We start from the raw sequence: 14,835 nt of genomic DNA, 5'->3' as shown, positions 1-14,835 counted from the left end.
GGAAACATTTGCGATGTCTTGCTGACTTGCTTTTTATTTTCAGATGCATACATGCAGATTTTTTTCTTTTGCTCTGGTATTAAATGTTGGGTCAACTCGCTATTTTGTACTTCTGTTTTGCTTTAGGAGCGGGAGTGTTGATGACATTGGTATTAACATTCAGTTAATAACGAATCAGGAAAGTGAGTCGAAGGGTAACTGCATAAAGTTGTTGTTTTAATTGACCATGATTATTTTGCTGGAGCTTCCTTGAGGGAAACTACACTGCTTATATTTACGTTTGCTTGGCTTGGGAAGTTGGTGGGCAGCGGGGTGGCGATATAACAGGTACAAATAGCACTGTTTTTATATTGGTGACATTTGTTCAGAGAGAATAGCTGGCTGTATGTGAGGGTGGCGTTATAAAAGGGATATTTTCCATTTTGCAATTTGATCAAAATAATTTGCTTAAAGCCTTTCATTTCCTCCTTTGATAATTTGTAAATCATGAAATGGTAATTTAAAATATATATATATATATATATATATATATATATATATATATATATATATATATATATATATATATATATATATATATATATAATATATATAATTAGACACACACACACACACACACACACACACACACACACACACACACAGTACCAGTCAAAAGTTTGAGTACAGCTGCTTGAAACCAGGTTTTTCATGAATATCTATGCTTTTAACTGTATAAACTTGTCTATAAACACTTAATATTTCATTATATGATACGTGTACTTATATAAGCTGATAATCATAAGTGAATTGCATTCTAAAATTTAATTTTTAAATGAAAGTGTAAATCTTGTCAATTTCATGAAATGGTCACCCAAAGCAAGAGGATTTTCAGTCTGAAGCCCAGGTCAGTTTGAAATGTGTATAACACAGTGTTAGAACACTAGCCTAAGTATAAAAGTGTCTTTGTTAGATGGTCTCTGAGTTAACTAGCATGTTACCTAATTAACCTTTTGTCACCAATTATTAACAGGTGAGGGTCCATGATTACTATAAATATAGGTAGCATAGGCACAAGTTTCTCATTCCTGAAGGTAAGGGAGCAGAAAATGGCAAAATATGCCCAGTTAAGCAAAGAGTCTGTAATTACTTTAAGAAATGAAGGTCAATCTTTTAGACAAATCACAAGAACTTTGCAAGTGTCTGTAACTGATGTGGCCAAGACCATCAAACGATTTGAAGAAACTTGTCAGGCAGGCAAGGGTGACATCGGAATCAGAGAACAAGTTCATTAGAGTCACAAGTCTGCAAAACCGGTGATTAACTGCCCCTGAAATACAAGCTCAGCTAAATGCTACTAGAAGTAGAGATGTTTCAACATCAACTGTTCAGAGGAAATTGCGTGAAGCTGGCCTAACTAGAAGAACTGCTGTAAAGAAACCATTGTTAAGAGTGCAGAATAAGAGGAAGAGACTTGCCTGGGCCAAAACACACACAAACTGGATGTCTGAGTGGAAGTCGGTCTTATGGACCGATGAGTCCAAATTTGAAATATTTGGGTCCAACCACAGAGTATTTGTAAGACGCAGAGAGGGTGAGCGCATGAGTTCTGCATGTGTGGTTCCCATTGTCAAGCATGGAGGATGCAGTGTCATGGTCTGGGGTTGCTTTGCTGGTGATAGAGTTGGTGATCTTTACCAAGTCCATGGCAAACTCAACCAGCATGGCTATCATAGCATACTTCAGAGGCATGCCATTCCATCAGGATTACAGCTAGTTGGGCAGTCCTTCATTCGTCAGCAAGATAATGAAAACACACCTCAAAGTTGTGCAAGAACTATCTGGCGAAGAAGGAAAGTGAAGGACAACTCAATCTAATGACCTGCCCAGTCTCCAGACCTCAATCCCATAGAACTTGTATGGGATGAACTGGACAGAAGAGTCAAAGCAAAGCTACCCACAAGTGCCCTACATCTCTGGGAAATCCTTCAGAAGAGCTGGTAAGACATGTCGGGTGATTTCCTGCTGAAACTTGTTAACCGAATGCCTCGTGTTTGTGAGGCTGTTATTAAGGCAAAGGATGGCTATTTTGAGGAATCTAGGATTTAGAGATAATTTTTGATTTTCTTCAACATTGCTTTGATACTCCTTATGTTTTGTATATTGTAACATGTATTTTCATTTTCAAGTATTTACAGAAATGTATACGACGTAAAACATTGTCAATTATGAAAAAAACCTAGTTTCCAGCAAGTGTACTCAAACTTTTGACTGGTACTGTGTGTGTGTGTGTATATATATATATATATATATATATATATATATATATATATATATATATATATATATATATATATATATATATATATATATATATACCCACCCCAGTTTTGAACTGGAGTTATTAGGAGGGACTATGGGGAATCCTGGGCATTTGTTAATCAACATTGATCATACATGCACACATTGCATGGTGGTGTGTAGTATGATTTAATAACCAGTGGTATATATAACAAGCATACAATTTTGCATAATGTAAAATACGTTCATATTGTAGTTTATCTGTCTTGGGCCTGCTGTCTGTATAAATTACTGTGGAGGCTGGATTTTTAACTGTTATTTTCTGGAACAGAGAAGGGCTGGTTCTTTCTTCTTATTCTGAGCTTTATAATTTGCACACTCTGTTATGCTAATGTAACACCTGTAGGAAAAACACAGTCCAATCATTATCAGGATAATTAACTTTTAATGCTGCATGTTGACCAGTCACACATTTAATTTACTGCATCTACCAGACTTCTTTTCCTTTCCCCGCCAACATTCATTAAAACTGCAGAAGCAAGGTCGAGCTCATCAGTAGTTACCAGCAGTAAAACACAAATCGGGTGAATGAAACTTCTGGCTAAAAAGGTGTGTGGGGCCCTGGGGTTTGCAGAGTATAGATTTGCAATTTGTAATATGTTCTTGCAGCAGGAGTTTTAATCAAAGGCAGTTAATCAGAATTGCCTTCTTCCTAAATCAGTTATTAATCTAAAAGGAAGATTTCAAAAGCTCAAGGTTTGTTTCATTTGCTCTTTTAATGCTGCTTGAAAAAGTATGTCAAGGCTGATCACTATTGTTGCCCTGGTTTTTCACCTTATTAGACATAAGAAAGCGAGGAGATACTGTATTGAGGCAGAAATTCTTGGCTATTTACTGTGAGAGTGTTTTCCCTTCAGGGCAGGGTTGAGGCACATTGGTTTGAGGGCACTGACTCCACAGCATGACAGATGTTGCTGAAGAAACACACAGAGATCCTTCTTGATCCTAATTCTAATTATTTTAGCTCAGTTTTCAGAATTGTGTGAATAGTAACAAATAGTAATTACAGTGATTGTAGTGAACACAATGCCTCTTAATGTGCACCTGTCATGCTCCTTCAATGACTTTATTTGTGTCTTATGTGCAGCTTCTAAAGAAACGTGACATCTTGTACTACACTAGGTAAAAACTGTTATCAATTTGCTTGCTTTGTCCGCCAGGAAATATGTTACATATACACTTCCCAGGGAATTTCGCCTCAGCGATGTCTTCGGGGGTCAAGCAGTTGATTGCCCACTGATAGGAAATGACCATGAAAGTTCAAGACCATCTGAAATCAAGGCCTGCAAATAGAGATTTCTTTGCCTAGTGTAGTACTACATTTGAGACCTATGTAGAATGGATGTGCATGGCATGGGAAATATATGCCTATTTTGTTAATTACAATTGACTCTGTATTAAATAAACAGAAACTTAACAAGCCAGATTATTATTATTCACATATGGCACAGCAGAGAAAAATAATACATACATTCTAAGGAACTGTATACCTTCCAAAAGTTTATGCATTTAAAAGCAACAGGAAAGTTTGTCTTTTTAAATTAAGGCATGTTTTTTTTTGTTTTGTTTTTTTTACTTGTGGAATGAGAGGCTGGTTTCTGCTTTTGTTTTGATGCAGATAGATTACTGCAATGGTCTTATTATTTTTGAGCTGGACTCCATATTGCCCATGTTTTGGAATTACTTTCAAGGTAAAACTTTTGTTTTCAAGTAGATCTGCATTTTGGCTAATGCCTTTATCCCTTTACTGGCTTCCAGAGCTGATTTTTCTTTTTGAATTTTGTAGTATTTATGTACAAGGTCCTAACCCTAGTTTTTGGGCATAGACCAAGACTCTCTTCTCAGGGAGAAAGAAAGGGTCTGACTCCAAAATTCAGGAGCTCCATTCCAAAAAGTGTCAAGGTTCCAAACACTGTTCAGACATTCCAAACTAACCTGTTTAGCTTGGCCAATGCAATCGTTTAGGTCTGGGCAAAGCAATTGCATTAGTGCAACTTCTTTTATTTCAACCATCTCTTTGAACATCTAATTTTGTTGTTGTACACTGCACTAAATGTATTGCCTGATCAAGACATTTCAAATGGTGGTATGAGCTTGTCATACACCTTTTTGTTGGCATCTGTTTTAAAGTTTTATAATTTTAGTATTAGGAGAACATGAAAAATCTGTATTGAGCTTGGGCAATTAGTTTAGAATAAAATTTCTGAGCCATGTCCCGCAAAACCCCGTACGTGACAAGCATGACATGCTCCATTCAGAGGCTTGCTGTTGCTTCCTGATACAGTTTACAACATATTCCAAAAGAGGTGCGCTTTATATTGCAAACTGGTTTTGAGTTTGTTTCCATTGTAGAATCTGTGGGGTTCTAGAATTGGCTTACAACCTTAAGCTCATGTTGTCAGATGTATCAAAAACTGCAGGTAATCTGTTGGAGAAAAGGCTTAGTTAACCTGTCATCGCTGTAAGTCTGGCACATTGGTGTGAAAAACAACATCCAAGGACACTAGATACTAATTTCCTACAGAATTTCTTGCAGGAATCTCCAGGGGCTTCTGTCTCAGTTTGTACCCTCTTGGCAGAGTCATTTTGTTATGTCATCAATATTTTTTTTTTTTTAATACAGAGTCTATGCCAAGCAATCTCCAAGAGTGAAGTCCAGGAGTTCACCCCGGAGATGACTTATGCTGTTATTCTTTCTGGCACTGGTTAGACTGAATACACAATGCATATGTGAACAGTCTGGATTCTTGTATTTTGGGGAGATTTTTTTTTCCATTACAGTAACGCAACCAACCAAGAGAAAGAGTATAGTATTTCCTTACCCAAATAAATTGATTAAACAAGTCAACCTTATACAGTTATCTGCCAATAACATTTTTTTTTTCCCTCAGACAGGAACAGCCTTTGACACCAATAACATTGATAATGCATGGGTATATTTTGGTGTAATGAAACTTTTTATATCTCTCTCAAGTAATAAAAGGCGCTGGTACATAAATAATATGCTGTAACTATTTTGTCATTATGTATTTGTACTTGTGAGATAGAGGTTGGTTTTGTGTGTAAGGTGCTTTTATACTTTGATGCTACCTATGTCAGTGATCTATTACACTTGTTAATTTTAGTTCTCAACCTTTTTGCAGCTGAATGCATTGATGTTACATATGATAAAATCAGTGATATTTTGAACAACATACAAATAAAGCAAGTTAGGAGATTTTAATGCCAGCAAAATTTAAACTCCCATCCACTTCAAAGTCTGTCATGAATGACATCACTTCCTTCACAAGCACTGGATCACATGATATTGAGTACTTGGTCTAGTTATTGGTAATGGGTAATGTTTTATTTTTTGTTTTTTTTTCCCTCTCTACTGCGGTCACATTTGACTAAATTTTTGGGTTGTCCGTCTCTCTGCATGGTGTTAACATTTCCAGTCTCCAAACAATGACTGTAAAAATTCAAAACAATACTGTATTGTATAGTGATTAGGCAAATGAAATATTAGAATAGGCTACTCCTCCCATTGAACCTTGTCCCTTTTTTCCTGCAAGTATGATCTAATTGTTTTAATCTGTTCTTACTCTGTAGAAAAAAGGTGCATCTACCTTCTTTTTTAAAATGACATTTTTTTAATCAAAAAGCAGTCCTCCTTTCCCATGCCAAGTCAAGAGAATAGTCTTTTCTCTGTAGGAATGTATTTTTGCAGTGAGGTGACCTGAATTGGCCACAGTATTCTGAATGGATTTTTTAATTTGCACATAACTTCCCTAGATTTGTATACAGAGATCTAAGGATAATTTATCATAAAGTGGGAAGTGACTGTTTTGTGAAATGCATTTAAAAGTTATAGGTATACAAGTAATATGAAAATTGGTAACAGAGCATTTTCTTCTATATCAACAGATAGCTATGCAGACTTTTGTTTAAAGATCTCTGTCTGGTTTGATTACTTATTTCTAAGACTGGAAACCACATTCTTACAAATTGACAATACTCTTTTTAAAATGGAATCTAAAAGTATTTCATACCAAATCCTATTATTATAGCCAGCAAACATCAATTGATAGAGGTTATCCAACTTCCATCTTAAAATAATTGCTTTGTAGGCAATCAAATTGCTGCAAAATCACCTGAACATTACAATAATGGATTCTATTTTCAGTCTCAGTTTTAACACGTAATAGTCTTTGTATTGCTATTTTATCCTCCTCGTGAAACTTTGTTTTAAACAGAGTCATGATTTTCCACAGAAGCACTGCAACACTTTTTTTTTTTTTTTTCCAAATGCCAAAACACACTTGGGGCATGCAAGTAAAAAAAAAAAAAAAAAAAAAAAAAAAAAACCTGACTAAAATCAACATTTTTTTGGCTAATGTTGTTGTTTGTTTGTTTATTTATTTATTTACTTTATGTATTTTATTTATTTATTTACTTATTTATGTATTTATTAACAGGCACTCTTTATCCAGGGGGACTTACAATTGTTACAAAATACACAATATGCTACATAGGCATATATAGGGTTATAAGTCTGTTCTTTAGTATAAAGTTATAAAGAAAACTGTAAATGTATTATTTTTGAAAGTTGTACTATTTACTAATATTACGTATGTTGTGTTTTGTGGTTGGAAAATTGTCTTAAACATGGAAAACCAATAAAATGGGAAAGTGGAGTCAATTTAGCAAAGTGTGTTCCTGGGGGGGATTCTATTGAATCCATAATGGTTAGCTATTAGGGCTGAATTGCAATGTTCTTTATGATTCACAATGTGAATGAACTCTGCACCAAAGGGTTGAGAAGAACTGTAAATGAAATGCATTTTATTTAATGGAAAATGGAAATATACTTGCAGGCATAGGAATGAACAGGTCATGAGCAGGGTCATCTAAACTATGTCCTGAAAATGGAAAGAGATATGGAAAACTAGATTTAACAATGAAGACCAATAGATCAAATCCCGGTTACACTATCAACGTTTTGTTCAGGTTTTCAAAATTGTTTATATTAAACTTGATTATATTTCAACTGAATCTCGGTTATTTCAGTACCTTGATTTTGACTTGTATTGCATTTGTGTGTGTGTGTGTGTGTGTATGTATGTGTATATATGTATATATATGTATGCATGTGTGTGAGGCGAGAGTGTATTAAATGGAATGTCCGGACAGTAATTTATGTGTACAGAAATAAAATAATTTATTTTTATTATCTATGCATAACAAAATAATTAAATAACAAAAGAAAACAAAACGGCTTGAGGGAGGGAGTGCAGGGGTGAAATCCAAAACAGATCGTGAGAACTTGTCTTTAATCGTCTTTGTGGCGAACCATACATAAACAAAAAAAGACAAAAGAAATGTTAGTATTTTCAAAAATCCCGCTGCACCAAACTAGTCTCTCCCTCCACCCGTTACTCAGCCTATTTTACTTTCAGACCAACCCCGAACACAGTAGTACGTTCCCTTTAGTAAATGTCCCGCCTCTGTAGTCAGTGGAACACCAAAACCCAACTGACAAGTGTCCTTATCCTTCACTTGACTCCAGTGGCTGGAATTTACATACTCGTACTTCCGCCCCTCGCCAAGGTGCCGCCCCTCAAAAAGATGACTTTTGCCATGGTCATGAGATCTTGGTAAGGGAAGTCCCGAGTTGGTTTGATGCCATCTACTGTCGGGAGGCTGAATCACAGACCGAAATCCGTTTGACTCATCACAATATATATATATATATATATATATATATATATATATATATATATATATATATATATATATATATATATATATAAAATCTGGAAAAAATTGAGACCACTGCAAATTTTTCTTAAATCAGCATCTCTACATGTATGGCAGTCATTCTATTCCAGTGTCTGTTGAATTCCAACACAGGCACACCTCATTATACTGAATGAGGTACTGATTAGGGGATCACCTGAACCAAATCTTATTTAATGAGGAAAAGTATAAAAACCACTCCTGTGGTCATCACTATCCTCTTGCAATAGGACCAGCTGGATGGCAAAACAGTGCTAGTAGTACATCAAAAGTAATTGGAATCAAAAAGAGTTGAAAAGGAAAGTTTTGAGTGAGGAAAAGAAGGGTTCAATTCTGGCTTTACTGGCAGAGGGATACAATGAGCGTCAGGTTGCTTCCATCCTTAAAATTTCAAAGACGGTGGTTCATAAGAACAAGGTCAAGCGGCACACATTGGGGACAACAAAGCTACAGACCCGCAGAGGGCAAAAATGACTCTCCACTGACCAGGATGACCGCCAACTCATTCGAATGTCACTCAGCAACCGTAGGATGACATCAAGTGACCTACAAAAAGAATGGCAAACGGCAGCTGGGGTGAAGTGCACGGCGAGGACGGTTCGAAACAGGCTCCTAGGGGCAGGGCTGAAGTCGTGCAAAGCTAGAAAAAAGCCCTTCATCAATGAGAGGCAAAGAAGAGCCAGGCTGAGGTTTGCAAAAGACCATAAGGATTGGACCGTAGAGGACTGGAGTAAGGTCATCTTCTCTGATGAGTCCAACACCTGGTCGTCTAATGGTTAGATGGAGACCTGGAGAGGCCTACAGGCCACAGTGTCTCGCACCCACTGTGAAATGTGGTGGAGGATTGGTGATGATCTGGGGGTGCTTCAGCAAGGCTGGAATCGGGCAGATTTGTCTTTGTGAAGGACACATGAATTAAACCAAGTACAAGGTTGTCCTGGAAGAAAACTTGCTTCCTTCTGCTCTGACAATGTTCCCCAACCCTGAGGATTGGTTTTTCCAGCAGGACAATGCTCCATGCCACACAGCCAGGTCAATCAAGGTGTGGATGGAGGACCACCAGATCAAGACCCTGTCATGGCCAGCCCAATCTCCAGACCTGAACCCCATTGCAAACCTCTGGAATGTGATCAAGATGGATGGTCACAAGCCATCAAACAAAGCTGAGCTGCTTGAATTTTTGCGCCAGGAGTGGCATAAAGTCACCCAACATCAATGTGAAAGACGCATGAAAGCTGTGATTGAAAATCAGGGTTTTTCCACCAAATATTGATTTTCTGAACTCTTCCTAAGTTAAAACATTAGTATTGTGTTGTTTAAAAATTAATATGAACTTATTTTCTTTGCATTATTTGAGGTCTGACAACACTGCATCTTTTTGTTATTTTGACCAGTTGTCATTTTCTGCAAATAAATGCTCTAAATGACAATATTTTTTACTTGGAATTTGGGAGAAATGTTGTCAGTAGTTTATAGAATAAAACAAAAATGTTCATTTTACCCAAACACATACCTATAAATAGTAAAACCAGAGAAACTGAATTTTGCAGTGGTCTCTTAATTTTTTCCAGAGCGCGCATACGCTCCTCTCTCTCTCTCTTTCTCTATAAAATCGTAAAGGCCATTGCACACTGGATCCATTCCACCATTTTGCATCCATCATCTGAAAAAGTCGTCCGTCAATCCATTGCACACTAGATGTATTAATATTGTATTTCAGAGTGCTGGTGTGCAGTGGAGGCTTTGTAGTAAATCTACCTAGTTTCAATATTTTAATAAAAAATAAATACAATTCTCTTATGCATAACTTTGAACACAAAAAAAATGTTAGCTTTTCTTTGGTGGCACACATAATTAGATGTTCCATTTTGTTCTTCCAAAACGTTTTTCATTGGTCAATGTATTTAATGCACGTCAAATCAGATCAGATCAAATCAAACTTGTTTCGATTCCAAAATGGATGCATCACCATCATACGGCAATTACGGACACAGTATGCAAGATGCACTAAGGAATGCACGTGATCGTTTTTTTTTCTGTTTAGACGCACGTTAAGTTTGGATGCGTTATCGGATCCAGTGCGCAATGGCTTTAATTTTTTACTGTCAATAATCAGTAAACATCTGAACATTGCTGATGGTGTACCCTGCTTTACATCAAGTATGGATCCAGTTTAATTGTGACAAATGAGATATGGTCTTGACTGTACTAAGATTTTTCTCAATTGCAAACTGTTAATATTTTAAAACTATAAACAAACAATGAAGCTGCACGTAGGTGCCCAGGTCTGAACAGCGTTTACGTTTTGCCACAGAAAAAAAAAAAAGATTAAATGTATCATTAAATATGCTCTTGTAGTTGTCGAGTCTGTGTTTATGTTTACATTTAAGCCTAGAAGAATGTATCCGGTGTCAAATAGGAGCTTACACTGTGAATTTCGATATGAAAGCGAATACTCTCCTGTGCTGAATGTCTCCTGTTAAAAACGGTTTCTTCTTGAGTACAAGGTCATCTAAGATCAATACAATTTAAACCAACTCTGATATCCCTCAAACCCATTTATGTAAGAGCACGCAGTTCTCAAACTTAAGCATAAAACCTACCGTGTTCTTTGTAAAAAATAAAATAAAATAATCTCAAAACAATTTAAGTCTGTAGTTTTCAACCCTGTTTAGCAAGTACCTCCAATGGTTCAGGTTTTTGTTTCAACCAGAAACTAAATAATACTGTTTTAAACATGAATCGTTTTCCGGTATAAATACTACAACACTTACTTGAGGAATCTGAGACATGAAAACATGTGTTACTGACATAAATAATGACCCCATAACTGTACACCCAGAAGTGTGATGGTCCACTTATAAATGGCTAAATATGTGGAACAAGTTGAATTATCAGTAATTATTATTGAAATTTGTTTTTCAAAATTGCCTTAAAAGAAAAAGAAGTACCTTGTTTAAATTCTGCAGACAGAGCAGTCTTCCATTCTCATGTTGTTCTCATCACCCCACATTCAAATTGAATAAAAAATGGTGCACAGCAGTAGGCACCTTATTATTGAGGGTTGCATATCATCTGTGAACCAAATGTCCATCACAAGACTCAACACTACATATGTATACTCTTATCATACTATGATGTACCTTGATTATGACAAAACCTGGTTGAGATCAATTGAAGGGATACATGGGTTGTGTGTGGGGTGGGGGTGGGGGGGGGGGGGGGGGGGGGGGTGCGTTTTGGGCGGTGCTGTTCTTTAGAAACAGATGCTTATCTGGATATGAAAACTTGGTAACATTTGCCATAAATTGCTTGTAAATTGGTTATTGGTGTCTGGGCTGTATGTTACTGACTTGTTTTCACATTAAAGTGTTCTTAGGTGAAGGATGCCCTCAACCAAAAATACATACTTTCTTTAGCATGTATGCTTTCAGAGAACCAAGACACACTGTTTTCACACACATACATGTAGCAAGCAACAAGGTCTACGAGACGAGTCCAGAAGACAACTGTGTTATTGCATCCAAGATCAGACCATCTCTTTTTATATCAAAGTTTAAACAGCTTTTTAAAATTTTTAAAATATATATATATATATATAATATATATATATATAATATATATATATATTATATATATAATATATATTACCACCTGGAAACCAAAAAAACAACTTTTGTTCCAAAATTGTGATAAAAAACTGAAATATCTTGCTTGCATAAGTATTCAACCCCCACACGTTAATATTTGGTAGAGCCACCTTTCGCTGCAATAACAGCTTTAAGTCTTTTGGGGTAAGTATGTACCAGCTTTGCACACAGTGTCGGAGTGATTTTGGCCCATTCTTCTTGGCAGATTTGCTCCAGGTTGTTCAGGTTGGTTGGACGACGCTTGTGGACCGCAATTTTCAAATAGTGCCACAGATTCTCAGTGGGATTGAGATCAGGACTTTAACTGGGCCACTGTAGGACATTCACCTTTTTGTTCTTGAGCCACTCCAGTGTTGCTTTAGCCTTGTGTTTGGGATCATTGTCCTGCTGAAAGGTGAATTTCTTCCCAAGCTTCAGTTTTTTAGCAGACTGAAGCAGATTCTCTTGCAGTATTTTCCTGTATTTTGCTCCATCCATTCTTCCTTCATCCATTCTTCCTTCAATTGTAACAAGATGCCCAGTCCCTGCTGATGAAAAGCATCCCCACAGCATGATGCTGCCACCACCATACTTCACTGTAGGGATGGTGTGTCTTGAGGCATGGGCAGTGTTAGGTTTGCGCCACACATAACACTTTGAGTTTTGGCCAGAAAGCTCTATCTTGGTCTCATCTGACCACAAAACCTTTTCCCACATCACAGCTGGGTCACTCTCATGCTTTCTGGCAAACTCCAGACGTGCTTTCAGATGGTACTTTTTGAGTAACGGCTTCTTTCTTGCCACCCTCCCATACAGGCCAGTGTTATGCAGAGCTCTTGATATGGTTGACTGGTGGACCATTACTCCACTCCCAGCCACTGAACTCTGTAGCTCCTTCAAAGTGATTGTTGGCCTCTCTGTTGTTTCTCTTACAAGCCTCCTTGTTTGAGCGCTGAGTTTGAAGGACGGCCTTTTCTTGGCAGTGCCTGGGTGGTGTGATGCAACTTCCACTTCCTGATTATTGATCCAACTGTGCTCACTGGGATATCCAAACACTTGGATATTATTTTGTACCTTTTCCCTAATCTATGCATTTGTATTACTTTATCTCTAACCTCTGTAGAATGCTCTTTTTTGGTCGTCATTTTCCTTCAGATTCACAGCCTTACCAATGATCCTTCAACAGTGCGGTTTTTATTCAGAAACTGTGACAGCAACTTTAATGGTTCACAGGTGGAGGCCAATGGTAAGGTAATTATGTCCTCGTTAGGGCAGTTTCTTTCATTGGTGCAAACTGGGAGCTTCCACAGCACAGGGGTTGAATACTTACGCAAGCAATATATTTCCCAACATAAAACCAATGTCACCTTACAATAATTGATTCTGAGTTTCAGTGTTTAAAAATAAAATATCAAACAGAACGAAATTTCAATGTACCATTTGTAATTCGGTAACATGAGAGAATTGGTCAGGGGTCTGAATACTTTTGCAAGGCAGTGTGTGTGTGTGTGTGTGTGTGTGTGTGTATATATATATAATATAATGTGTGTGTGTTTGTGTGTGTGTGTTTTGTTTTCCTCTTATAGAATATATTCTATATAATGTTTACAACCATTCTGAGTGGTTCTTGTAGCAAATTCTCAAATATTCTTTTCAGTTTACTTTTTGATACGTATTATGTACTTTGACCACAATTCAGGAGCAGCAATAGTTGTCAGATTGCCTTTTTACCGTAGACATACTGTATGTCAGCAAATTGTCTATATAGTTGTAAGAGCCAGTGCCTTCTACTGAACTGATATTGTGTACAGGCACTGCATATTGTCAGCAGTACGAAAAAAAATAAAATAAAGTGAATTCAAGTGGTTTGTAATCTGTTGAATATCTCTCAACGGCAAGGAGAGTTGAAAGCTGTGCTCCTGTGTGGATGTGCTTTACATGTACTGTATCCAGAGTATTGTGGGTTAACTAACTGGGTAAATAATGACTCTGACATTTATATATCATAGAAAGGAACTGTGTATGGTCTGAAACATTTGACTAATAAGTGTACTGTGTGCACACAATCAGTGTGACCTCTGTACTGCCTTCCAACCTGGATTAACATCAAACCAGTCCGCCCAGAAGAGGCTAAGGACATACTATGTGCGGGATTAAGCTGCAGTAAATTACTAGCAATTATAGAGGACCAAATGGGAGAAAGAAAACACTGATCAGAAGTCATCTGCATTATTTAATTAATTTTGTTTAAGTATAAATATGTTTATCATTAAGGGGATAATAGCATTGTTGTGGTGTGTTACAAGGTAATAGTGGAACTCAATAAAGTCAATAAATCGTGAGACCAGATGTAAATAGACAAATAACATTTTTTTAATTTGTTTATTTACCTTCGTCTCGAGTAATCCACTGGAAGAGTTAACTTTTTGAGAGCAGGACTCAAGCGTCCATAAGACGCGTTCATAGGTAAGCAGATGTCATTAATTAGTCTCAGACATATTTTGTAACAGAACGGCTGACCTAGAAAACAATGGGAGAGCAGGGTCTGGTTGTTTAGGATAGATGGGACCTCAGATTGCCCACCACTGTCTTTTGTAGTCTGTCAGAAAGTCTTTATTTAATTTTGATGTTTGGCAAGCTTGTGCCTGACAACAGCTCAAATTTTTAAGCTCTGTTAATTTATTTCAGCTACAATAAAGGCCTGTGCAGATGGAGCAGCAAATCATCTCTATAATCTCACAGCTGGGAAGCGTGAAAGGTGAGGACTTTTTTTTTTTTTTTTTATTGAGTGGTACTGCATTTTTGTTTTTTCTTGTCTAGTGGCAAAACCTTGGGCACTGTGATCTGACAGAGATGGATATACTTGTATTCAGTGTTACTGGATCTTTGTGGGAAGACTTCTGTTGCCATATTTGGTGCCTGGGAATCAGTGTAGTGGATCAAGGGACCACAATGTTATGTAGTGTTGGTTCTTCATTCATCAATACACTGTTTCTGACAGGTCATGTTCATTCATTTGAAGTGGACAACATCACTGTCGATTTTTTAAAATAGATTTTGCTGGGGTTTTTTGTATGTTTGGTGTGTA

The 14,835-nt window shown here is 37.0% G+C and overlaps 1 protein-coding gene across 3 annotated transcripts in view; it reads left to right on the top strand.

The window, feature by feature from the left end:
- The window catches only part of LOC121314248 (thiamin pyrophosphokinase 1-like), a 122,912-nt gene that overhangs the window by 44,954 nt on the left and 63,123 nt on the right, over positions 1-14,835 (top strand). For all 3 annotated transcript variants that reach the window (XM_041247297.1, XM_041247296.1, XM_041247298.1), the window contains exon 4: positions 14,436-14,505. In XM_041247297.1, the coding sequence (XP_041103231.1) occupies positions 14,436-14,505 (70 nt within the window). The remainder of the gene's footprint in view (positions 1-14,435; positions 14,506-14,835) is intronic.

Source organism: Polyodon spathula, chromosome 4, assembly GCF_017654505.1.
Source record: "Polyodon spathula isolate WHYD16114869_AA chromosome 4, ASM1765450v1, whole genome shotgun sequence".
NCBI lineage: Eukaryota > Metazoa > Chordata > Actinopteri > Acipenseriformes > Polyodontidae > Polyodon > Polyodon spathula.
The sequence above is the reverse complement of the archived record's forward strand: the minus strand, read 5'-3'. Positions and strand labels throughout refer to the sequence as shown.